The sequence below is a fragment of the Myxine glutinosa genome, chromosome 1 (genome assembly GCF_964187855.1).
Source record: "Myxine glutinosa chromosome 1, kmMyxGlut1.1, whole genome shotgun sequence".
Classification (NCBI taxonomy): Eukaryota; Metazoa; Chordata; class Myxini; order Myxiniformes; family Myxinidae; genus Myxine; species Myxine glutinosa.
This window is the reverse complement of record NC_136261.1, coordinates 224,354,892-224,381,753: the sequence shown is the minus strand read 5'-3', so window position 1 is coordinate 224,381,753 and position 26,862 is coordinate 224,354,892. Positions and strand designations below refer to the sequence as shown.

Below are 26,862 nucleotides of genomic sequence, written 5' to 3'. Positions count from 1 at the left end.
CTGAGACGGCATGTTCAATGGCATTTGTTTGAGCAAACTTCAGCTCAACGCAGCGAACGCTGCTGGCAAGCGGAGGCGCGTAATAGAATTGGGAGAGAGAGATTGGAAAGGAAGCGAATGGGGCCTATCTTATTTGATTAATGTAACGCAGATTCAACTATTGGGAACACGGCCTTATCTGACACATAATAAGGAAATAACTAAAGTTCCTATGGTGGCCTACGTGTTGCATATGGACTAATTACGGGTGTGACCTTTCACCTTTTAATAATGGAATATTTACAAGAATTATTTACAAAGTGAGGGTTCTAAAAACCGCAACAATATATATATATCGATACAGACTTGGCATTTAATATGGAATTTTTTTTTTCTTGACTTGGGTTTACTTTCTGAACTCAGTATATCAATCTGGTGAGTTTCTTTTACGCTTCGCTGATTTATTTGTTGAAAGAACCATGTCACTGATTGTCTTTCGCAGCAAGAAGTCAATAACAGGATTATATCACAGGTGGCGTGACAAAATGTACGGACAGGTACATTTGACGATTCGCTTCACAATCGGGTATATAAGGGTTGTTGCGTTCTGTATTAGTGGAAAACAACTGCTGCACATCTACAAAAGTTATTGCTGCTTCCTCTGGAGATGGTCCTTCAACTCGACAATGCTGTTTGTCATGGAGTGGTGGCTTTACGAAATTCCGGCATGAAACAGCGTGCTATTGCTCGGCAGTATGGCATCACTCAAGGTCAGGTGTCAAAGATCCTGAAACGAAATGCTCAGAGGGGTGTCCCTACTCCAATACCGAGGCCAGGACGTCCCCGCAGAACCGCAAGGAGGGATGATCGCCAGCTACACCGGTTAGTCCGCAATGGCCGTACCAAGTCAGCTAATCGGCTTAGGGCTGAGTGGCAGCAACTGACAAATGTGCCTGTATCCAGAAGGCTAGTCAACCAACGACTGGTTCAAGCAGGCTATCGTGCCAAGTGTCCCCTGAGAAAGCCACGCCTGACCAGACAACACCACCAGCGCCGATTGCAGTGGGCCAGAGAGCACCGTCAATGGCAGCCAGAACACTGGAATCACGTGATCTTCAGTGACGAGTCTAGATTTCTGGTCTATCGTCAAGATGGCCGCGTCCGAGTGCGCAGATAAGTGCATGAAGCCTACAACGAAGATTGTATAGTGCCAAGAGTCCAAGCTGGAGGTGGTGGGGTGACCGTTTGGGCTGCTTTTCATGCAGGGGGCAAAACTGACCTGGTTGTACTGAATGGAAACCTGAACCAGTTCAAGTCCAGGGCCATTCTGGAAGAAACATTACTTCCATTTGCTCGTGCAGCCTTTCGAGGAAACTTTGTCTTCCAAGATGACAATGCACGGCCTCATCGTGCTCGCATGATCCAACACTTTCTTGCTGACCGTGGTGTAGAGCATATGGAGTGGCCTGCCATGTGCCCGGATATGAATCCCATAGAGAACTTGTGGGGATAATTAACGCGTCAAATCGACAACTTGGACCAGCAGGCTACCTCTGTGCGTGAATTGCAGCAGGCTATTGTCACTGCTTGGCAAGCGATTCCTGTCCAAACCTTGGCAAATCTCTTGAACAGCATGCCTCAACGTGTACGTGCTCTCCTGAATGCTCGTGGGGGTTACACGAAGTACTGAACTGTAATTTTACTGTCCGTAATCCCAGTCGTAATTTAACATTTGTTTTTGTTAAAAAAATTTTTGGCTAATGTGCAAAATAAAGAGATACTTCTGGAAAACATACAGAAGTTTAACACAGTACTGTCTGTGAATTGAGTTCGATATCAGTTTACATCACTTTCAAGGAACAATTTATTTGCTTCGAAATGTCAAATGTGTTTTTTGTTTCTTTTAAAGGTCACATTAACAAAATCTAGAATAATTTCAACATAATTCCAATGAACTTTTGGTTCGAAGTCATCTTGAAAAGTAAGTTCAGCCCCACAAAAAAAAAATTCCATATTAAATGCCAAGTCTGTATATATATATATATATAATATATATATATATATATATATATATATATATATATATATATATATATATATATATATCTATTGTTACGGTTTTGCGCGACCCCATTCCCTTACCAAGGGGAGATTAAGCCCCGTGTTCTCCTTGGGTCTTCGCAACCGCGAGACTGAGTCGCCACTTCCGGTCAGAAGCGGGACAGGGTTTTGGGACAATTTTCGCACGTACCTAAGTACCCACGCCGCTGCGGAAGCGGCGATCAAGTCTCGCACGAACCACGCGTAATTCGAGTACACCTGAGCGGATTGCGTACCACGTGGTCCGTGCTGTTACCTTGCTATTGGAACCCGATCAGAGCGATATAATTGGTACCATGCTAAGTCAATGATGGAAAACACGAGACGGTCAAATCAAAGGAATAACAGGTTTAATTATTATTTACAATGATTGGTAGAAGAAGCAGAGACACAGGGCAGTCTTAAACAGTCTTACTTATTACCCAGATAATGGGCCCACGCACACTCACAGGGTGATGAAGGAAGAATTGTTCATGCGCTGAACGCGCCGGCTTTGGTCGTCCAGGAACAGCTCACCCAGCGTGGCCCTCTGGCGGTCACCACACGTATCCCGGTGAAGACAGGCAGGCAGGTGGGAAGGATCCTCGTGGCGCGTATCTCGATGAAGGCAGGCAGAAGGAAGGAAATATTTGCGCGTCTATGGCCCCGCACGGCTGTCTTTCACAGTGCGATTAATACAACTGCGTGCTTTCACTCTCGTAACTCAACGGAGGATTTGACTCAAGCTCAACTGAGAACTCAACTTGTAACTCATGCGCGTTTCACCCGAGCTCATAACTTGTAACTCATCTGCCTCCCTTCTCATAACTTGGCGCTCCGAACCGACTCTCATAACTTGTCACAGCGCGTCTCTCCTCATAACTCAACGAGCGCCTCTCCCCTCATAACTTGACGCTCCAAACCGACTCTCATAACTGAGGTGGGGGCTCTGGGCACAGGGTTATATTGGCCCCGCCCTAGGCCGCATCGAATGTTCCAAACCACGCCTTTTGCCGCAGTGGTAAGCCACTCCCCTCGAGCCCTGATTGGTGGCTTGTGCTTACCGGTCACTCCCACTCTTCCTGTTCCACCTTCCTTTGGCCTTGATCGACTTGTTCAGCCGGCCTCGTGGGATTTCGCGCCAAATCCAAAAGCATCGAGGCAGCATAAGCATCGGAAGGAGACCTAATTCTCATTATTCTACTCAACGCAAACTAAACATAGGAAAGGTCTACGCTTACATTTACTATGAAACAACTGAGCTTAAACGAGGCTACGTGTTGTAGTGTAACTAAACTATGAGGGGAAATTAACCTTTTATTGTAAAAACACAAAACTGCAACAATATACATATATATATATATATATCTGAAATTCATCGTGGTGTCAATTTGTTGCTCTCTCTCATGCAATTTGTTTTGTACCGTGTACCCCTTCCCTCCCCCTCGCCCCCCAGCCCTCTCCCTTCCACAGATCTCCCAATGTCCCTGTTCTCTACTGTTGTGCGTGTGTGCTTCCCTCTCTCTCCCCATCTTGTCTGCCCCTCCTTTATTGTTTTATGTGTCCGTTAATGTTTTGTGCGTTTAATGTGCTAGCTCTGACACGAGCCTCGATCTTGTATACAAAAAAAATAAAAATAATAATAATACTCAAATGGCAAATTTTATTTTTAGGTCAATTGGATGAAAATGCATGATTTTATGTGACGCTTACCTTTGACCTTTTGACAAAATAATTAATTGGTCTTCTCCATATTCTTATAATAAAGCTTTGTTTACAATTGACCAAAACTCAAATGGTAAATTAAATTTCAGGTCAATTGCATGAAAATTGATGATTTTATGTGATGTTGACCTTTGACCAAAATTATTAATTTGCCTTCTCCGTATTATCATAATAAAGCTTTGGTGTAAATTTGATGACAATAGCTCAAAAGGTAAAAAAGTTACGGCCCAGACTGATGAACAGGTCAAGTGTGACCGACAAGATAAACATAAAGAAAGGCACCTGGCCATGTGACGTCCCGTGAGAAAACTCGATATCCAAACCCCATGCTTCTTTAAAAGCTTGTTGTTGCAAATAAAAATGCATTAGGAGTTATTTACACATAATGACATAACACAAGCAGGATGGATGGATCTTTTGACTTTGGTACCACTCCCTTCCATACATTCACCGAACCCACAATATACATAGTACTGAAGGAGCTGTGCTCCAACGCGAGTCGAAAGGATTGACGCGACAAAAGACGGAAATTAGTCCGAGTTGCGTTATTGCACAAATCAAACTGGGGTACTCTGAAAAGCCCGTTTATCGGGCAGCAATATATATACACATCATGCCGGAGCGTTTGCCCGGGAAAGGCGAGACCGGGCGTGCCCGGGCGTCCTGGGCGAGCCCTGGAAAGGCGAGTCTGGACATGCCCGGGCGTCCTGGGCGAGCCCTGGAAAGGCGAGAGCGGGCATGCCCGGGCGTCCTAGGCGAGCCCTGGATAGGCGAGGCTGGGCGTGCCCGGGCGTCCTGGGCGAGTCCTGGAAAGGCGAGTCTGGACGTGCCCGGGCGTCCTGGGCGAGCCCTGGAAAGGCGAGAGCGGGCATGCCCGGGCGAGCCCTGGAAAGGCGAGTCTGGGCATGCCCGGGAAAGACGAGACCGGGCGGCTCAGGCGAGCCCGGGAACGGCGAGACCGGGCATGCCCGGGAGAGGCGCGTCTGGGCCTGTCCGGGTGGCCTGGACGAGCCCGGCATGGTGATCGCTCCCTGGCCGCATCCTCGGTAGGTGCAAGGCGATTGTGTAGACCCAGCGGTAACCGCTACACACGCCCCTCCAGAATCGACTTGCACCGGCAGGGTCAATTTAAGGGGGGTCCTGATGACCCGGCCGAAGCGACCCCTGGAGGGTCGTGGGGGGTCCGGTGTGGTGGTGGGTGGTCGAGCGGGGGGAACTGTGGAGGGGGGGCGGCCTCGCCGCGGAGGCAGGGCCAACCGTGGTGGTTGGTCGACGTCCACGTGCGCCGGCTTGAGGCGGTCCACCAAAATCCAGTCCGACCTGCCGCCGATGTCGATGACGAACGACTTGTCGTCCCGTCGCAGGACCCCGGAAGGGCCTGTCGTACGGCGGCCGGAGTGGCCACACCAAAACGTACTCCGCTGTGCGAAGCGCTGGGGGGACATAGGACTGGGGGCCACCGTGGCGGGACGTTGGCACGGGGGCAAACCGTCGGGCGGCCTCCTGGAGGTCCGAGCGCTGGCGAGCTGCGGGCCAGGGACTGGTAGCGTCAGGCACGAACTCGCCCGGGACGCGGAGCGGCTGGCCGTAGACGAGCTCGGCGGTGGACGCCTGGAGGTCCTCCTTGGGGGCCGTGCAGAGGCCCTAAAGGACCCACGGCAGCCGGTCGGCCCAACCATCGTCCTGAAGGCCGGCCATGAGCGCGGCCTTCATGGAGCAGTGAAAACACTCGCACAACCCATTGGCTTGGGGGTGGTAGGCCGTGGTACGGTGGAGCTGGACTCCCAGGTTGCGGGCGACTGCGCCCCACAGCTCGGAGGTGAACTGCGGACCGCGGTCCGAAGAGATGTCCGCCGGTGCGCCGAAACGGGCGACCCAGGTGGCGATGAAAGCCTGCGCCACGTCGGCGGTGGTGGTGGAAATGAGGGGAACGGCCTCCGGCCACCTGGTGGTCCTGTCCACCATGGTGAGCAGGTGTGTAGAACCCCGCGATGGGGGAAGGGGGCCCACCAGGTCCACGTTGACGTGGTCAAAACGCCGTTCGGGCACGGTGAAAGGTGCCAGCGGGGCCTGGGTGTGGCGGTGGACCTTGGCCCGCTGGCAGGCCGTGCAGGCGTTGGCCCAATCGCGGACGTCCCGTCGAAGGCCGTGCCAGACGAAACGCGCCGACACCAGCTTCTGGGAAGCTTTCCGGCCCGGGTGGGAAAGGCCGTGGATGGAGGCGAAAATGCGGCGCTGCCAGGTAACAGGCACGATGGGGCGAGGCTGGCCTTGGGAGACGTCGCAGAGCAGGACAGTGTCCGCGAAGGGGACGTCGGCCAGGCGGAGGCCCGTGTCCGCCGCCCGGAGGGCTTGCACCATGGTGTCGGTGGTCTGGTCGGCCGCCATGAGCGCGAAGTCCACGCCGAGGTGGACCGCGTTCGTGCTGGCCCGAGAAAGACAGTCGGCCACGGCGTTGTCTTTGCCGGCGACGTGCCGGATGTCCGTGGTAAATTCCGACACGGCGGAGAGGTGGCGCTGCTGGCGGGCCGACCACGGCTCCGTGACTTTGGCCATTGCGTAAACCAACGGCTTGTGGTCGACGAAAGCCGTGAATGGGCGGCCCTCCAGGATGTGGCGGAAATGGCGAACGGCCAGGTATAGACCGAGGAGCTCGCGGTCAAACGTGCTGTATTTTAACTCGTTCGGCCGGAGTTGCCGACTTAAAAAAGTGAGTGGCTGCCAAACCCCGTTCACCCGTTGCTCATGTCCGGCGCCCACCGCATAGTCGGAGGCGTCCGTAGTGAGGGCGATGGGAGCGTCGAGCACCGGGTGAGCCAGCAGCGTTGCGTCGGCGAGGGCCCGCTTCGCGCTCGTGAATGCCGCGTCCATGGCCGCGGACCAGACGATGTCATGCTTGGTCGGCTTGCCCCAGAGGGCTTCGTAAAGGGGCCGCATGAGCTGAGCAGCACGGGGCACGAATCGGTGATAAAAATTCACCATGCCAAGGAACTCTTGCAGGGCCTTGATGGAGCGGGGACGCGGGAACTTGGTGATGGCCTCGACCTTGGTCGGCAGCCGCACGGCCCCGTTCTTGGTGATGTGGTGGCCCAAAAAGTCAACGCCGTCGTGCCGAAGTGGCATTTGGCCGGGTTGACGATTAAGTCGTGCTCGCTGAGGCGCCCGAACAGTGTTCGGAAGTGGAGGAGGTGCTCGGCCCGGGACGTGCTGGTGACGAGGATGTCGTCCAGGTAGACGAAGAGGAATGGCAGGTTCGCGCAGCACGCCGTCCATCAAGCGTTGGAACGCCTGGGCCACGTTCTTGAGGCCAAACGGCATCCTCAAAAATTCGAACAGGCCGAACGGCGTGATGACGGCCGTTTTTGGGACGCCGGCCGGCCTGACAGGTACCTGGTGGTATCCCCGTATCAGGTCAATTTTTGAAAAAATGACGCGTCCCGCCAAACGGGCGGAAAAGTCTTGGATGTGCGGGATCGGATACCTGTCGGGGGTGGTAACGTCGTTGAGGCGGCGGTAGTCGCCACATGGGCGCCATCCGCACCCCGGCTTTGGCACGATGTGCAGTGGTGAGGCCCACGCGCTATCGGAGCGCCGCACGATGCCGAGGCGCTCCAACGCGTCGAACTCGGCTTTGGCCACGGCGAGCTTGGCCGGGTCGAGGCGGCCGGCTCTGGCGTAGACCGGCGGGCCCGTAGTGGGTATGTGGTGCTCGATACCATGTCGTACTGCGACGGCCAAAAACGTCGGCCGCGTGAGGGCCGGGAATTCCGCGAGCAGGCGAGCGAACTCGTTCGCCGCCGGGAGGGCGCATGCTCGTTCGGTCGGCGCGGAGCTGCTCATCGTGCATGCCAGGGAGCTGAAGGTCTCGGCATTGACAAGGCGACGCCGTTTGACGTCGACCAGCAGTCCGTGCGCGCAGAGGAAGTCGGCGCCCAGCAAAGCCATGGGCACACTTGCGGTCACAAAGGTCCAATTAAAGCGCTGGCTGCCGAAGCAGAGGGTGACGTTGCGCGGGCCGAAGGTGCGTATGGCCGATCCGTTGGCAGCGACCAAGGAGGGGCCGCAAACGGCGGTCTGCTTGTCCTGCTCGGAGGCGGGTATGACGCTCAGTTGGGCGCCGGTGTCACAAAGGAAACGCCGCCCGGACGCTTTGTCCTTAATAAAAAGCAAGTTGCCCGAGTGGCCGGCGCTCATGGCTGGTAATGAACGCCGGCCCGGTCGTTTCCCGACTTGCCAAAAGTGCACGGGAGTCGGCACGTCCGAGCCTTCCGTCCGAACCTGGCATGGTAAGAACACCACGCCTGGTCAGGTGGAGGCCCCGGCCGTCGTGTTGGAAGTGGTCGGCGTGGCGTGGCGGCCGCCATTTGCACCGGCAGTTCAGCCTCCAACCGCACAGGGCGCTCGGGCGCCATGGGCGTCGCCTCGGACGGCGGCGGGCTCCAGGTAGCCGCCCCGATGTGCTGGCCTGCCGAGGAGATCTTGTCGGCTTCCCTGGCGAGGGCGCGGGGATCCGTGATCTGCGTGCCTGCCAGGGCGAGGCGTACCTGGCTAGGCAGCTGGCGGCGGAACAGCTCTCGGAAAAGAAAATCCGGAGAGTGCTCACCGAGCAGCGAGAGCATGTAGTCCATTCGCTCGGACGGGCGTGTGTCGCCGAGCTCGGGCAGGTCGAGCAGGCGTCGTGCGCGTTCCGCCGGTGAGAGGGCGAATGCGTCGAGGAGGAGCGTCTTGATCGCGCCATACTTGTCAGCGGCTGGCGGGCGCTGGAGGAGGCTCAGGGCGCGGGCCGCGGTGGCTGAGCCGAGCGCTGCTACCACATGGTGGAAGCGGGTGTCGTCGGCGGTGATGCCTCGCAGGGCAAACTGGGAGTCCACCTGGGCGAACCAAACCGCCGCGTGAGCCTCCCAGAAGGTAGGCAGTTTAAGGGCAACTGCCATGTCCATGTCGTGGGTCACCAATGAAGGAGCTGTGCTCCAACGCGAGTCGAAAGGATTGACGCGACAAAAGACGGAAATTCGTCCGAGTTGCGTTATTGCACAAATCAAACTCGGGTACTCTGAAAAGCCTGTTTATCGGGCAGCAATATATATACACATCATGCCGGAGCGTTTGCCCGGGAAAGGCGAGACCGGGCGTGCTCGGGCGTCCTGGGCGAGCCCTGGAAAGGCGAGTCTGGACGTGCCCGGGCGAGCCCTGGAAAGGCGAGAGCGGGCATGCCCGGGCGTCCTAGGTGAGCCCTGGAAAGGCGAGTCTGGACGTGCCCGGGCGTCCTGGGCGAGCCCTGGAAAGGCGAGAGCGGGCATGCCCGGGCGTCCTAGGTGAGCCCTGGAAAGGCGAGGCTGGACGTGCCCGGGCGTCCGGGGCGAGCCCTGGAAAGGCGAGAGCGGGCATGCCCGGGCGTCCTGGGCAAGCCCTGGAAAGGTGAGACCGGGCATGCCCGGGAGGCTCGGGCGAGCCCGGGAACGGCGAGACCGGGCATGCCTGGGAGAGGCGCGTCTGGGCCTGTCCGGGCGGCCTGGACGAGCCTGGCATGGTGATCGCTCCCTGGCCGCGTCCTCGGTAGGTGCAAGGCGATTGTGTATACCCAGCGGTAACCGCTACAGTACCGTACAACATTCCTTCTGAAACTCCATTGTTCCTTCCTTTCACCTTCCTCACTTCTCCGTGCATCGAAAAAAATAAAAATAATAATAACTCCCTCAAATCCTTCTGCCATTTTGTGATTCTGACGTTCATGAAATAAAATCTAAATAAATAATAATAATAATAATAAATATATGTATAAAAATCTAATATATATATATATATATATATATATATATATATATATATATATATATATATATATATATATATATATATATATATCATTAATAAAATATATAAATAATGAATAAAATAAAAACAAAAACATATATACAAAAACAACACGAAATAAAACAAATAAATCTCCGTGTGCCGGACACGCAAGCTCACTGGCGTGGTGACATCATTCCGTGGTAACGCCTCGCTTTATCAGCACCAAAGGTGAGAAAAGTTGCAAAGTTGATTAAACCAAATAAAAATGAGGGTTAGTGATGAGTAATCCGAAGGTAGAGGTGGAATTCGGTCGAACTTCTCACAACTCGTTGTCTCCGCGAATCTGTTCTCAGGAATCGAAACCACCGCTCGAGCTGCGATACGAACGAAACGAACAAACAAACAAAACAAACTCAAGACAACAAACCGACCACGTACAACGTCGGGTACCGGACCACATCCGGGCATCGTGCAATTCCCCACATACATGCATTAGTTACTTAAATAGTGCATATCACGGGAACGGGATGAGCACAATGTGGAGGGAACGGCACATACCATGTCCCGACTCCTCGGGTAGAGCGACCTTGGACCTGCAGTCCGTGGGAGAACCTCTCGATCCGATCGCATTCCTTCCATCGAAGACCCTCATGGATCCCGAAGGGTACTCTCTGTGCTCCTCACCAGAGAGATCTCGGTTCATAGCACACAGTTAATTAGAGTAAGTAAAGCGCATTGTGGGGTCAATGCAGTGCAATGCAGTGCCCCATAGTAAAAAGCAGTCCAACAACCACGTGCGCTCAAGTGATTCTTGAAAAGAGTTAATTCATTCATTCAAATCCGCAGATTCGCCACAGACCGAAGATTAATTTCGTCAAAAAACAATACAGGTTTTGTTTGGAAAATAAAAACGAAGAATTTCTGATCCAACCCAGATCGAGAAACCATGGCTCGTCTTTGAACCTTAAACAGCGAAATGGGACACATATTGAGTCACTCCATTATTACTTCCACCACCAAAGGGGGACAAAGGAGTTTTTCATGTTAAAAGATTGGCCTTTAAATCCTAACCTTATGAAAGGGGACAGACATCTGTACAAACACACAAACTGACAGTGTTTTATATGGTAGATCTCCGGACGTAAATCAACACTCGTTTTACTCTGTGCGTGTTGCACATCATGTGCAGCAAATTTCACGTCCCTGCGGCTTGTATTTATTATTACTTTTTTAAAAAACGCCTTTGTACACCGCCCTTGATGCTCGATTTGCAAGCCACCTTCTACAGTTCCAATGGAAGACACATACGGTAATTACTCTTCATTTAGATATTTTGGATCTTCAGAGTCCTCTGTGCTTTTTGGGCCATTTGCATCTTTTGGGTCCTCTGGGACTTTGGGGTCTTCTGGGTCTTTTGGGCCTTTGGGGTTTTTTCAGTCTTAAGGGTCTTTTCAGTCTTTGTGGTATTTTGGCTCTTCAGGGTCTTTAAGGGTCTTCGGGGTCTTTTGGGTCTTCTGTGTCCTTGGGGTATTTTTGGTCATTGGGGTGTGTTGGGTCCTCTGGGTTGTTTGGGTCCTCAGTGTCTTTTGGATCCTTGGGGTATTTTGGGTCTTCAAGGGTCATTGAAATCTTTTGGATCTTTGGGTTGTTTTGGGTCTTTGTGGTCCATTGGGTCTTCAGGGTCGTTTGGGTCTTCGGGGTCGTTTGGGTCCTTGGGGTTGTTTGGGTCCTTTGAGCAATTTGGGTTCTCGGGGTCTTTTGGTTCTTCTGGTCCTTGGGGTTTTTTGGGTCCTCGGAGTCTTTTAGGTATTTTGACCAGTGGACACACAGTCATGTCCAAATATAGATTGCCCATTAAAACACAACTCAAAACCAAACCTCCTAAAGTGCTACTCAATGCCTTTAAAACCTGCCCTTATGAAGGGCGACAGACATCAGCACAAACACACAAACATCCAAACTGTCATTGTATTTTATGTGGTAGATTAATCATTAGTGTTGTCACTTTTGTAATTAGAAGTGGCCTTGGAAAAGCGCCACGATTAGCTATCTTAACACGGATATCGCCCAAGGTGGAAAATCCCCTTGGGAAGGAGGGCAATTGAGGTCGCCACAACCTCCATCGTGTGACCCTTAGTTCTCCTGTCAACTTAGGTTGAGATTCGATAAGTAATGACCAAATGGATCGTGGTCAGACAGACAGACAGATAGACAGACACCTACTTGCAGTATGTTAGTATAATGATTATAAAACGAGCTGTGCCTGTCTGTTGTGCTATGACTTGAGAACGGATTATCGTATTTCAATGAAACCAACGACAGTGGATTCAGGGAACTCCCAGGAAGGTTTGTGATGCAAAAGAAAAAGAAAGGGAAGGAAGGAAACATGCTGAAATGCAAACGCCAACTTGCCATGCTTCTGTTTTAGCATTAGAAGCAAAAATCTAGACTAATTTATATTGTGGCCCCAAACTACACAATAAATATTTATAACTCTTAAGAGCTCCCACAGGTTGATCTCTCCCCCCCCCCCCCCCCCAACATGATTAATAGTAAATGTCATCATTGTAAAAATTGATTGTAAACATACACTGTGAATCATATGCCCCAGATATGACCTTCCCATTGGTGTTCAGAAGCATTGGTGTTCGGGGTGGGGGTGGGGGGGGGGGGGGGGGGTGAGAGACAATCTTTGTTCCAGGCCCCCTTTATTTAGGGATGCAAATTTTTAATGTTACAGTATTCAATACATTGATGATAAAGCAAATCACTGTTTCAATTCCAATACTGCTATTTCCACAGACACTTAACCTCCTTTGGAAATGAAAGCAATTGAACATATTTATAAACCATCACTCGGAGAGCGATGACCCATGACTATAGATAGACCCATGATGCCAGTACAGTGAGTTCAACTGCTGCCTACCCTTATTGACGATACACTACTGCCTTTATTTTTTCAAATATAGTTCGTAGTACCGGTAACTGAAAAAAACAATGGGAGAAATAGCATCCCGGGATTAAGGTATGAAATATGGTGAGGGGAGGGTGTCTTCATCAAGGGTTACGTAATATTTTAGGTCTGTTGAAGTGTTACGGAGCGTTACAGGGAGTGTCAGATTTGGGCAAAAAATGTGTTATGTAATTTTTGAATGGCCCCCTAGCTGAGTAAGTTCTCCAACTATTTTGTTATGCAGAGGCACCTCCTTACTCTCAGGTACTTTTCCAAGTATTTTCGACTTAATCTAGAAGCTCTTTGAAGCATTTTACAAAACAATCCTCATCTTGCAAGCACAATCTATATTTTAGCATGCCCTGTTTGTCACTGTTGTTGAGGATTTTTGCGCATGCGTGGAAAGCATTCCGGGGCAGATTGTGGCATGTCGAAAGTCAAGTGTTTAATAGAAAACCTTTGGATGATGAGAGAGCACCTGTTCCACGCGAACTATATTTAACCAAGTTTGGAGTTTTGTTATTTCATTTGCAATCAGTTAATTTGCACTGACTTCAATAAAACACACTTTGCTTTGCGACGCATTTTTGTAAAATATGGATAAACAAAACAAGAAAGACGTCATCCAGAGCATGATACTTGCAAAATCCACCTCTCTCTAAAATAAAAGTTGCCATGGATACATCAAATTGCCCATTTGATTGAGATCAAATTTGACGACCTTAATCAAAGCTCGGGTCAGATTAAAATTGATGATTTTTCATATGAAAATTCATGATATTAGAAGTTTGACCTTGAGTTGATCTTTGACCTTTAACCTAAAAAATAGTTGGTTTCCCAATTCAGTGATGCACTATGTAATGGCTATTTAATTTACAAGTAAGTGGATGAAAAATAACCATTTTTCAGATCAAAATTGACCATTTTAGAACTTTGACCTTGAGTTGACGACCTTTGACCTCAAAAATAGTTGGTTTCCCAATTTAGTGACATTATGCAAATGCTGTTCAATTTTCAAGTAAGTGGATGAAAAATGACAATTTTAGAAATTTGACCTCAAGATGACCTTTGACCTCAAAATCAATAAGCTTCTTCCTTATGACCAACTCTACCATCTGGTGAAGTTTCGTGAAGATCGGTTTAAAATTGTGACCTGTAGGCAATTGACAGACAGAGACAGACAAACAGACATCATAATGCACAAGATCAATCAATAGAATTGAAAAATCTTCAATTTTGCAAGTAATAAATGGCATCCCCATCTCAGCAGTCACCATCATTATCATCATCATCGGGAAGTAAAAGGTATTATTGTTAAATCTTTCGATCATTCAAAAAAGTTTAAAATGTTAGTGAAACTTTAAAATAAGCACAACAAATATGTGGCGTGTATAGATTCACCAAGATCTATTATATTATTGAAAGAAAGAAAAGATAACTAAACACTTTAACAATGTAACAAGGTATCAGGATATTTATTTCATCGTATATTGATTAATAATGGCTTAAAACAGCAGCGACGTACGATATTAATAACGAGTAGTAAAGAAAATCATACAAAAAAATAATCGAAATGGCGACGTTTGACTACTGCCACGCACTACTCCAACAACCTTCGCTGTTATATAGATGTGAATAATGAGGTTTCAAGTAAAAAGTTTAGTTGGCGTGTATGAATCAGTTATGAATTCGATATAATAAAAAATAAAACATTGTGCAAAGAGGCAGAGTCATGAAACAGCAACTCCAATCCCATCAGTAAGACTATTCCCGTGTTCACCAGACTACGGTGGAAGTACCATTTCCGGCAGGCGGTTTACCGCGGAAGTTGTTATGTTTACTGGACATGAATCGCCAGATTTTCCAAATAGAAATGGCTGAAATAGATGATTCGGGGCGACGAGTTATATTTCCGATCATCCCTTGCAGTGCATAACAGCCATTGTGCACCTTGTCGGCATCGTCCTTGAAGCGGTACGTGTGCAACTTCCGCCGCTTTCACCGCGAATGGCAACTTCGCACTATATATATGAGCACCCACATCTCAAATTGATCCCCATTGATTCCCAGCAACCCCTCACGGCTGCTTGTGGTGACGTACTCGTGGGACAATCATGTCATAAATAATAAACACTCGTGAGTCGTGTTTAATGTGCAGACTCGGAGCAACTTCCGTGTGTATCGCTTCGTGCGGCTCGTCATTGACCTGCACGGATTTCTCTTCACACCATGATAATTGTTGTACGCACAATTACGTCTGCGGTCTAAACGGTGCAAGCTCATTTTGTACGTTATAATCCCAGTTATCTCAATCTATGTTGCGATGAGGGGATTATCTGTGTAAAAGGTCAATGTTCCCATTTACAGTGTCCGTGGCGTCCTCGGGGTAGTTTGGCGCTGCCTCCGGCGCATCATGCTCGAGTCCTTGGCCGCCTGGTTACTCAACACGTACGTCGGGAAATACGTGGAAAACCTGCAGACGGATCGACTCTCTATCGGCCTACTGCGTGGTGAGTGGGGGCTGCAGAGGGGGTTTTGATAGCGATTTAGAAATGTGATGAAGTTTCTCGATCGTGGTGTGTGTGTGTGTGTGTGTGTGTGTGTGTGTGTGTGTGTGTGTATATGTGTGTGTGTGTGTGTGTATATGTGTGTGTGTGTGTGTATATGTGTGTGTGTGTGTGTGTGTGTGTGTGTGTGTGTGTGTGTGTGTGTGTGTGTGTGTGTGTGTGTGTGTGTGTGTATATATGTGTGTGTGTGTGTGTGTGTGTGTGTGTGTATATATGTGTGTGTGTATATATGTGTGTGTATATGTGTGTGTGTGCGTGTGTGTGTATATGTGTGTGTGCGTGTGTGTGTATATGTGTGTGTGTGTGTGTGTGGATATGTGTGTGTGTATGTGTGTGTGTGGATATGTGTGTGTGTATATGTGTGTGTGTGCGTGTGTGTGTATATGTGTGTGTATATGTGTGTGTATATGTGTGTGTATATATGTGTGTGTGGATATGTGTGTGTGTATGTGTGTGTGTGGATATGTGTGTGTGTATGTGTGTGTGTATATGTATGTGGCGTTGGTTGTTATCTCCATTTGTGGGTTTCAGGAGGTGGAACGGAATCCTCCCAGGACCCAAAGTATCCACCTTAGGGTGGTCCAAAAATGCAAAAAAAAATCACTTTTTTATCTGGATTTTGCTGCTCTATTGGATTATTGTTAGAAATGGTCTAAATCATTCACCCAAAAAATATTTTGCATCTGAGTCATCTATTAACTCATACACACTCAACATATAAATTTGTCATTTTGGTCAATTTTAATGACTTACAAAGACTTTAGAAATATTTTTTTCCTAAATAATGTCATTGATGGTACATACCCCTGTGAAGTCCTCATGGTCGAAACATGAGTCAGACATGTATGAACATGTTTCAAACATGTTTCGACCATGATGATTTCACACTCACAGGCGCAAGCGCATGCAAAAAGTCATGAACCACAAAATGGCTTAGTACAATAGTGCATGTACTTTTTCCACCTAGGTTGCTATTGGATTGTTCTCATTTGGCCAAATTTGGTGAAAAACGCCATATTTCAATTGAAGTGTGTATGAGTTTCGAGATGGAATTGAGCGAAAATATTTGGTGGGTGAATGTTTTAGACCATTTCTAACAATAATCCAGTAGAGCATCAAAATCGGAGAGATCGATGTTTTTTGGACCACCCTAATCCACCTCCTCCTCTTCGGTAAAGGATCACGGTTCATGGACCAAACTGTTCAACTTTTACAGAGTTTTTTTGCATGGCCTCTTTTCACGATCGTCACCGAACCCCGGATTGCCTCCAGTTGTCGTTCATTTGTGGTAATATTCCCAGGGATGGTTTTCAAAATCTCAGTGAGGTTCTTCTTCATCATTCAATTTTATCACTGGTACAATTTCGATGCTCTGCAGCTTCCAAGATCTCTTGATCTAATTTTTGAGGTCCTGGAATTTTGCCATTTTCTTGATTTCTGCCTTGATTAGGCCAAAATCACTGGGTACTGATATCTCAATCATCAATGCTGTCTTTTCCTTTTTGTTCCTGAGTAAAATGTCCAGATGCAATGCTTTGTTGTCTATGTTCACACTTGATGGAATCATCAGGTCATACTTGAGCATGACGTCTGCATTTTCAATGATTGTTCTTGGTTCGTGTTTCCATGAGTTTTCTGGAACTGGGATGTTGAAATCTTTGTAGATATGCCAATAAATCACTTTGCATACTTTGTTGTGTTGTTGTGTGTAAAGTTGTTCTGATAGTGTTTTTGCATCCGAGAGCAGGTGACTAGCTAGTACTTTCTGTTTCTGTCTTGCAGAATCTACATTTGTCTGTCTGGCTCAGTCCCGCCATCTTTTTAAATCCATTGGTTATTTTATTATGATTCGTTCGCCGTCCCAGTTGAGCTGACCTATTCTTAGCCATTCCAATGAGCCTTCTTTGTCTATCCCCACTCTGTCCAATTCTTTTTTGTGTTTCCTGCTCTTTTGTCATTCACACAGTTGTTGGTATATATTTCCTGATATTTCTTTTTATATATTTATTTTGCAATTGTTGGAGCTGTGTTTGTTGCTGTTTCAATTTCCTGTGCGATATCTTCTATTCGCATGTTTTTGGAAATTCTTTGCAAGGTGAGTTAGGGATACTTTTTCAGGTTTGTTGTGTTCATGTTTGTCTACAAATTGCATCCCATAGTCTGTTGAGCATTTCACATACTCAGCTAGTGCTACACTCGTTGCTCTGTGCACCTGATTGAGTTCCATCAGGCCACTCCCTCCCTCTCGTCTCGGAAGGTGCATTCTTGGGATGCACTTGTTTTTGTAAAACATTTTGTGGATGGTAAGGAGTTTTCTTGTTTTGATGTTAACTTGTTGATTTCTGATTGGGGTCAGTTTATTATTCCTCAGCTATATTGGAACACTGGTACTGTGAGCTTGTTTACAACAACAACACAACAGGCATTTTAAGGCCATTTTCCCTGCAAGAGCGGGGGTTAGCCTTGCGGTCCCCATGACGATCTTCTCCATTTTGCCCTATTTTCTGCATCTCTCCTTGTTAACCCCCTTTCCCGCATTTCTTCTTCGACCATCTTTAGCCAAGTCTTTCTCGGTCTTCCCCATCCTCTACATTCATTTCCATCACTCTTCTCAACCAGTCACTTTCATCCTTCCTCAACACATGACCAAACCATCTCAACCTGTTCCTCTTCACAGCATCAATCACAGGCTCTATTGCCATCATCTTTCGCAATTCATCATTTGTCTTCTTCTCTCTCAACGATACTCCACACATCCACCGAACCATTCGCATTTCCACCCTTTCCAGCCTTCGTTGCTGCTCTACGTTCATTACCCATGTCTCACTCCCATAAATCATAACACTTCTCACACATGCAGCATACACCTTTCCCTTCAGCTTCAACGACACTCCCCTCCTCAGCACGCCACTCAGTTCCCGAAACGTCTTCCATGCACATCTCACTCGAGCAACCGTTGCCGAGTCTGATCCACCTTCTCCATTCAGCATGTCTCCTAGGTAACAAAATGTTTTCACACCTTCCAGCTTCACGCCATCTCCAAGATCCAACTCAACATTTCCTCCATCTGCAGCTCCCTCTGTGCACACCTTACACTTGAATGTAGCTGCCACACTGGTAAATGACCCTCTCAAACCACTACATTTTTGATGAACCCATGAGCTTGTTTTTGGCTTTGATTTTGTTTCTTGGGGAGCGGTATGTTTTCAGGATCAGCTTTGTTCTACATCGGTAGCCTTTGGCGATTGTTTTACGCATTTGTTTGTGACATATTTGATGGCCGTCTTCTATTCTGAGGTATTTGTATGATGCTTTGTTTTCTAACTGCTGTATTGTTGTTTCAAAGGTAAATTTTTATCTTGTCTGTTTTTGTTGGTTTGCCTTGTACAAATGTTCACTTGGCGCACTTGTCTAGTCCAAATTCCATTTGAATGTCCTCATAAAACCGTTTTACTGGTTTTAGTTCTTTCAATTTTTTTGTCATTTGGCGAGAAGAGCCTTAAATCATCCATGTATAGTAGATGTGTCATCTTTCCTATTTCTTCGAATGTTCTTCTTTTGGTTATTAGGGGGTGTCCGTGTCCTTGTTCACTTATGAGGTTACTTAGTGGGTCCAGAGCCAGAGTGAGTGTGTGTTTGTGTGTGTCGTCGCTGTTATCTCCATATATGGGGTTCAGAAGGTGGAACGGAGCCCTCCTAGGTCTCAGAGGGTCCACCTATGTATACACGTGTATGTTTGTGCAAGTGTGTGTGCGTGTAAGTTGTTGTTTATTGCTATGCATATCCATATAATATACAGGACAACATGTCACATATAATATGTGTGTACATAATATAGAGTATAATGTGTGTATAGAATATACAGTATAATGTGTGTATATAATTATTGTACAGTATAACATGTGCGTATATAACAGAGCCTGGGCGATAATGGAAAAACCTATGTCATAATAATGGACCTCATTACCACGATGATCACAATAATGTAATTAGCGATTTGGCTTGAGAACCATGTAGCATACAATAACAATCCGCATATGAACAAACTGAATAGCCATAGAGTTAAGTGTGTTCGGTTGTACTCGTACTGCATGCTAACATGATACACCAAGTCATGTGAGCCTGTCAAGTATAATATGTTCATGACAAGTCATGTCAAGTCAAGAGCAAGCGAACATAAAACAACGAGCAAGCTGCATGTTAACAGAACATCCCCAGAAAGCAGATTTCTAACAGAACACACTGAGAAAGCTGCTTGCTAACAGAACACACCCAGAAAGCAGCTTGCTAACAGAACACACTGAGCAAGCTGCTTGCTAACATAACACACCAAGTAAGCTGCTTGCTAACATAACACATCAAGCAAACTGCATGCTAACGGAGGACACCGAGCAAGCTGCTTGCTAACAGAACACACTGAGCAAGCTGCTTGCTAACAGAACACACTGAGCAAGCTGCTTGCTAACAGCACACTGAGCAAGCTGCTTGCTAGCAGAACACACTGAGCAAGCTGCTTGCTAACAGAACACACTGAGCAAGCTGCCTGTTAACAGAGCACACTGAGCAAGCTGTTTGCTAACATAGCACACCAAGTAAGCTGCTTGCTAACATAACACACCAAGCAAGCTGCATGCTAACAGGACACACCGAGCAAGCTGTTTGCTAACATAGCACACCAAGCAAGCTGCTTGCTAACAGAACACACCGAGCAAGCTGTTTGCTAAAAGAACACACCGAGCAAGCTGCTTGCTAACAGAACACACTGCGCATGCTGCTTGCTAACAGAACACACTGAGCAAGCTGCTTGCGAACAGAACACACTGAGCAAGCTGCTTGCTAACAGAACACACTGAGCAAGCTGCTTGCTAACAGAACACACTGAGCAAGCTGCTTGCTAACAGAACACACTGAGCAAGCTGCTTGCTAACAGAACACACTGAGCAAGCTGCTTGCTAACAGAACACACTGAGCAAGCTGCTTGCTAACAGAACACACTGAGCAAGCTGCATGCTAAAAGAACACACCGAGCAAGCTGCTTGCTAACAGAACACACTGCGCATGCTGCTTGCTAACAGAACACACTGAGCAAGCTGCTTGCTAACAGAACACACCGAGCAAGCTGTTTGCTAAAAGAACACACCGAGCAAGCTGCTTGCTAACAGAACACACTGCGCATGCTGCTTGCTAACAGAACACACTGAGCAAGCTGCTTGCGAACAGAACACACTGAGCAAGCTGCTTGCTAACAGAACACACTGAGCAAGCTGCTTGCTAACAGAACACACTGAGCAAGCTGCTTGCTAACAGAACACACTGAGCAAGCTGCTTGCTAACAGAACACACTGAGCAAGCTGCTTGCTAACAGAACACACTGAGCAAGCTGCTTGCTAACAGAACACACTGAGCAAGCTGCTTGCTAACAGAACACACTGAGCAAGCTGCTTGCTAACAGAACACACTGAGCAAGCTGCTTGCTAACAGAACACACTGAGCAAGCTGCTTGCTAACAGAACACACTGAGCAAGCTGCTTGCTAACAGAACACACTGAGCAAGCTGCTTGCTAACAGAACACACCAAGCAAGCTGCATGCTAACAGGACACACCGAGCAAGCTGTTTGCTAACATAGCACACCAAGCAAGCTGCTTGCTAACATAGCACACCAAGTAAGCTGCTTGCTAACAGAACACACTGAGCAAGCTGCTTGCTAACAGAACACACTGAGCAAGCTGCCTGTTAACAGAGCACACTGAGCAAGCTGTTTGCTAACATAGCACACCAAGTAAGCTGCTTGCTAACATAACACACCAAGCAAGCTGCATGCTAACAGGACACACCGAGCAAGCTGTTTGCTAACATAGCACACCAAGCAAGCTGCTTGCTAACAGAACACACCGAGCAAGCTGTTTGCTAAAAGAACACACCGAGCAAGCTGCTTGCTAACAGAACACACTGCGCAAGCTGCTTGCTAACAGAACACACTGAGCAAGCTGCTTGCGAACAGAACACACTGAGCAAGCTGCTTGCGAACAGAACACACTGAGCAAGCTGCTTGCTAACAGAACACACTGAGCAAGCTACTTGCTAACAGAACACACTGAGCAAGCTGCTTGCTAACAGAACACACTGAGCAAGCTGCTTGCTAACAGAACACACTGAGCAAGCTGCTTGCTAACAGAACACACTGAGCAAGCTGCTTGCTAACAGAACACACTGAGCAAGCTGCTTGCTAACAGAACACACTGAGCAAGCTGCTTGCTAACAGAACACACTGAGCAAGCTGCTTGCTAACAGAACACACTGAGCAAGCTGCTTGCTAACAGAACACACTGAGCAAGCTGCTTGCTAACATAGCACACCGAGTAAGCTGCTTGCTAACATGACACACCGAGCAAGCTGCATGCTAACAGGACACACCGAGCAAGCTGCATGCTAACAGGACACACCGAGCAAGCTGCATGCTAACAGGACACACCGAGCAAGCTGCATGCTAAAAGAACACACCGAGCAAGCTGTTTGCTAACAGAACACACCACGCAAGCTGCTTGCTAACAGAACACACTGAGGAAGCTGCTTGCGAACAGAACACACTGAGCAAGCTGCTTGCTAACAGAACACACTGAGCAAGCTGCTTGCTAACAGAACACACTGAGCAAGCTGCTTGCTAACAGAACACACTGAGCAAGCTGCTTGCTAACAGAACACACTGAGCAAGCTGCTTGCTAACAGAACACACTGAGCAAGCTGCTTGCTAACAGAACACACTGAGCAAGCTGCTTGCTAACAGAACACACTGAGCAAGCTGCTTGCGAACAGAACACACTGAGCAAGCTGGTTGCTAAAATAACACACTGAGCAAGCTGCTTGCTAACAGAACACACTGAGCAAGCTGCTTGCTAACAGAACACACTGAGCAAGCTGCTTGCTAACAGAACACACTGAGCAAGCTGCTTGCTAACAGAACACACTGAGCAAGCTGCTTGCTAACAGAACACACTGAGCAAGCTGCTTGATAACAGAACACACTGAGCAAGCTGCTTGATAACAGAACACAATGAGCAAGCTGCTTGCTAACAGAGCACACCGAGGAAGCTGCTTGCTAACAGAATACTGAGCAAGCTGCTTGCTAACAGAACACTGAGCAAGCTGCTTGCTAACAGAACACACCGAGCAAGCTGCTTGCTAACAGAACATACCGAGCAAGCTGCGTGCTTCGCGGATAATAAATGCCAAGCAATCCCATGTCGTGACAAATATGTGATAAATAATTGAATGGAACACACGACACCATCTTGCCTGCTCCATTCGGTCCAATGAGAACAATGAGAACAATGAGAGGAGAAAAGAATGAGATTACCTGCTTGTCCTTGTCCTCAGTGCCACAACTTTGCACACCGAGGACGCTCATATTCTCGATCTTTAACATTATGCTACCTTGAGTGCTCAACTCCGTGCACAGACAAAGCAAACTCAAACGGATCGCCGATTTTGACACCAGAAGTGCCTTTGGCGCCTTGAGTAGTCGTTGTTTGTTTGGACGTTTATTGTTGAATGATATTCCATTTAAATTACATCTTGAACCATATACATTCCATATTATATTGCCTTTCTGTATTCCACCACTTCCTCTTTGTCTTGCACCTCTCTTGGCTCTGTCCCTTCCTGGTTTTAGCAGGGCGCATACGGTCTGCCAATAGAATAGTCCTCATCTTGTTAAGCTTCCATAATCCAGGCTCACTGTTCACCTCTACTCATTTGGTCCTCTTTTCTCTCACCTTTGAAACCAACTTCTCCAGTCTTTTCAGTCGCATTCTTCCCGCCAGAGCTTCAAGACAGTTGTTCACCACTACCTCAGGTAGTGGCCGCCTCCTCTCATGGCTCAATGACTTCCTCCTCTCCCATATCCAGTGTGTAACTCTTTTTCCAGGTTAATGTGATTTTCCCCCTCTCCCTCGCCATTTTTCCGTTGTCAGTTGGTTTGTTCCTTTTCTGTTTCATACTCACCTTCCCAATCCGCTTCTTGTTGTTTCATTCAGCTTGTTCACCCTGATGTGTCCTGCCCCGCCCCTTGATGGGACTCTCACTTTTACTCTGCTGTGGGTGTTTCTTCCTTTACATTTTGTCCCCTCACCTTCCATTCTGGTCTAGCTCTTCCACGAGCTTCATTCATGTATACAAAAAAATGGACATAGTCATGTGAAAAAGTAAGTACACCCCATGTAAAGTTTTGACTTTTTCAACATACAGCTATTTGATGTTCATTTCAACAATATTGATAGATAAAGGTGATATAATATAACAAATATCATGAAACATTTACATTTTGTAGTCCATTGTATAATTTAAATAAACATAAATGCAAATTTCGCATGTGGAAAAAGTAAGTACACCCCTACATTTATCACTACTTCAAATACCTAAAATTAGAATCAGGTGCACCAGCTCAGGTGCAAATGATTAGAACATCATTGAACAGGAACTTGTCTTATTTAAACCTCAGACATTTAGTTTGGTTTGCTCTTTGTTGTTGAAGTGTGCGGCATCACCATGCCTAGATCACAAGAGCTCTCTGAGGCCTTCAGAAAGAAGGTTATAGATGCCTAAGAGTCTGGGAAGGGATTTAAAAAGTTCTCCAAACAATTTGAAATCAATCATTCGACTGTCCGGACGATCATCTACAAGTGGAGAAGATTCCAAACAACTGCCAACTTGTTCAGTTCAGGCCGCCCCAGCAAGTTCAGCCCGAGAGCAGACCGCAAGATGCTGGAAGAAGTCTCGAAGAACCCCAGAATGTCATCACGGGACCTACAGATAGCTCTTGCCACTGTTGATGTCAAAGTGCCCGAGTCTACCATGAGAAAGAGGCTGCACAAATTTGATCTACATGGGAGGTGTGCCAGGAGGAAACCTTTGCTGTCCAGAAAGAACATCAGGGCAAGACTCAAGTTTGCCAATGAACACCTATGCAAAGACCAGCACTTCTGGAAAAAAGTGCTTTGGACAGATGAGTCAAAGGTAGAGCTATTTGGCCACAGTACCAGAAGACATGTTTGGTGAAAACCAAAGACAGCATTTCACCACAAGAACCTGATACCAACTGTAAAGCATGGTGGTGGAAATATGGTTTGGGGCAGCTTTGCTGCATCAGGGCCTGGGCAGCTCACCATCATAGAATCCACTATGAATTCTTCATTGTACCAGAGGGTGCTCGAGGATAATGTGAGGCCATCTGTCGGAAAGTTGAAGCTCAACCGAAGGTGGACCTTGCAACATGACAATGACCCTACAAATACCAGTAAATCCACCAAAGAATGGCTGAAAAGAAAGAAATGGAGGGTTCTGGAATGGCCAAGTCAAAGCATGGATCTAAATCCCATCGAGATGTTGTGGGGGGATTTGAAATGAGCTTTGCATGCAAGAAACCCCTCAAACATCACACAGCTGAAAGAATTCTGCATGGAGGAGTGGGCAAAATGTTCTCCCAGTCGATGTCAGAGACTGGTAGACAGTTATAAGAAACGCCTACTTGAGGTTGTTTCTGCCAAAGGGGGCAATACCACCTATGAGAGCCAAGGGTGTACTTACTTTTTCCACATGCGAAATTTGCATTTATGTTTATTTAAATTATACAATGGACTACAAAATGTAAATACAACATGCATTTTAAGGCCATGTTCCCTGCTAGAGCGGGGGTTAGCCTTGTGGTCCCCATGACAATCTTCTCCATTTTGCCCTATTTTCTGCATCTCTCCTTGTTAACCCCCTTGCCCGCATTTCTTCTTCCACCATCTTTAGCCAAGTCTTTCTCGGTCTTTCTCGGTCTTCCCCGTCCTCTACTTCCTTCTACATTAACTTCCATCACTCTTCTCAACCAGTCACTTTCATCCTTCCTCAATACATGACCAAACCATCTCAACCTGTTCCTCTTCACAGCATCAATCACAGGCAATATTCCCATCATCTTTCGCAATTCATCATTTGTCTTCCTCTCTCTCAACGATACTCCGCACATCCATCGAACCATTCGCATTTCCACCCTTTCCAGCCTTCGTTGCTGCTCTACGTTCATTACCCATGTCTCGCTCCCATCTATCTATATTATAATAGCCGTAGATGATTCTGTCTGTCTGTCTGTCTATCTGTTGGGTGTCTGTCCGGGGTGTGGCTTACTCGGTTTGCAGAGTAGCTCCACCCATAGCTCCACCCATTCTGGGAGTGGCTATAAACAAATATCCACCATTTTATTAACTCGCATAGCTTTGAGTCCTGTTTTGTAGGCCCGTGGTGTCTTGCTCTCCCCCAGTTTTATTTCAAATCAAATTCGATAAATCATTTCATTTTTCACAGTCGCTAACATAGTTTTAGACTCGGTTGAAAAAAAACGGGAAGAAAATCCGATGAAAGTTGCCGTTTATAGAACGAAATGAATTCTCAAAGGCCTGTAACTTCAAGGCCATTGAGTCTCTCTCACGCCTTTATCTCCAATCTAACTCACCATATGATTTCATTTTTATCGATGGTTTTACTTTTAGACTCGGTGTCAGCAATAATTGAGAACAATCCACACACGCGGGAAAATGCAGAGATATATTTTTTAAAATCGCGTCATGGTGTATCATACACCGCCCAACATGACACCGCCGGCAATGTGTCGATATATATTAAAAATTCGCTTTTGCTTTTCCGTTATGATATATTACTATTTCGTTTGATGATAGTCGTCACAAAAACGTCAACAATGATGCCGACATATATTTCTTCGTTTTTATTTCATTCAACATATTAGCCGGAAGTAAAATATGTTTCAGGAAATTACCGAGAGATATTTCTTCGTTTTTTTTATTAGTTATGTGCGCATACACTTTAAATAGGTTTATTTGAAATCTTTAATTTTCCACAAACATTCCACACACGCGGGAAAATGCAGAGATATATTTTTTAAAATCGCGTCATGGTGTATCATACACCGCCCAACATGACACCGACGGCAATGTGTCGATATCTATTTTAAATTCGATATATCATTTCATTTTTCACAGTCGCTAACATAGTTTTAGACTCGGTTGAAAAAAAACGAGAAGAAAATCCGATGAAAGTTGCCGTTTATAGAACGAAATGAATTCTCAAATGCCTGTAACTTCAAGGCCATTGAGTCTCTCTCACGCCTTTATCTCCAATCTAACTCACCATATGATTTCATTTTTATCGATGGTTTTAGAGTCGGTGTCAGCAATAATTGAGAACATTCCACACACGCGGGAAAATGCAGATATATTTTTTAAAATCGCGTCATGGTGTATCATACACCGCCTAACATGACACCGACGGCAACGTGTCGATACATATTAAAAATTCGATATATCATTTCATTTTTCACAGTCGCTAACATAGTTTTAGACTCGGTTGAAAAAAAACGGGAAGGAAATCCAATGAAAGTTGCCGTTTATAGAACGAAATGAATTCTCAAATGCCTGTAACTTCAAGGCCATTGAGTCTCTCTCACGCCTTTATCTCCAATCTAACTCACCATATGATTTCATTTTTATCGATGGTTTTGGACTCGGTGTCAGCAATAATTGAGAACATTCCACACACGCGGGAAAATGCAGAGATATATTTTTAAAAATCGCGTCATGGTGTATCATACACCGCCCAACATGACACCGACGGCAACGTGTCGATATATATTAAAAATTCGCTTTTGCTTTTCCGTTAAGATATATTACTTTTTCGTTTGATGACAGTCGTCACAAAAACGTCAACA

General features: G+C 47.0%; 3 protein-coding genes across 4 annotated transcripts in view; 2 read left to right on the top strand and 1 right to left on the bottom strand.

The window, feature by feature from the left end:
* The window catches only part of LOC137434348 (uncharacterized), a 37,061-nt gene extending 26,672 nt beyond the window's left edge, over positions 1-10,389 (bottom strand). Inside the window, exon 1 of one of the 2 annotated variants that reach the window (XM_068127261.2) lies at positions 10,138-10,389. In XM_068127261.2, coding sequence (XP_067983362.1) covers positions 10,138-10,282 — 145 coding nt within the window. In that variant the 5' untranslated portion in view covers positions 10,283-10,389. The remainder of the gene's footprint in view (positions 1-10,137) is intronic. The other variant, XM_078784238.1, reaches the window with a different exon arrangement.
* LOC144891290 (uncharacterized) overlaps positions 1-26,862 on the top strand; it is a 981,422-nt gene that overhangs the window by 423,310 nt on the left and 531,250 nt on the right. The window lies entirely within an intron of this gene.
* The window catches only part of LOC137434335 (intermembrane lipid transfer protein VPS13D), a gene marked incomplete at its 3' end in the record, with an annotated part of 220,793 nt that continues 208,249 nt past the window's right edge, over positions 14,319-26,862 (top strand). Inside the window, 2 exon segments of the mRNA XM_078784227.1 lie at positions 14,319-14,506; positions 14,900-15,042. Coding sequence (XP_078640353.1) covers positions 14,946-15,042 — 97 coding nt within the window.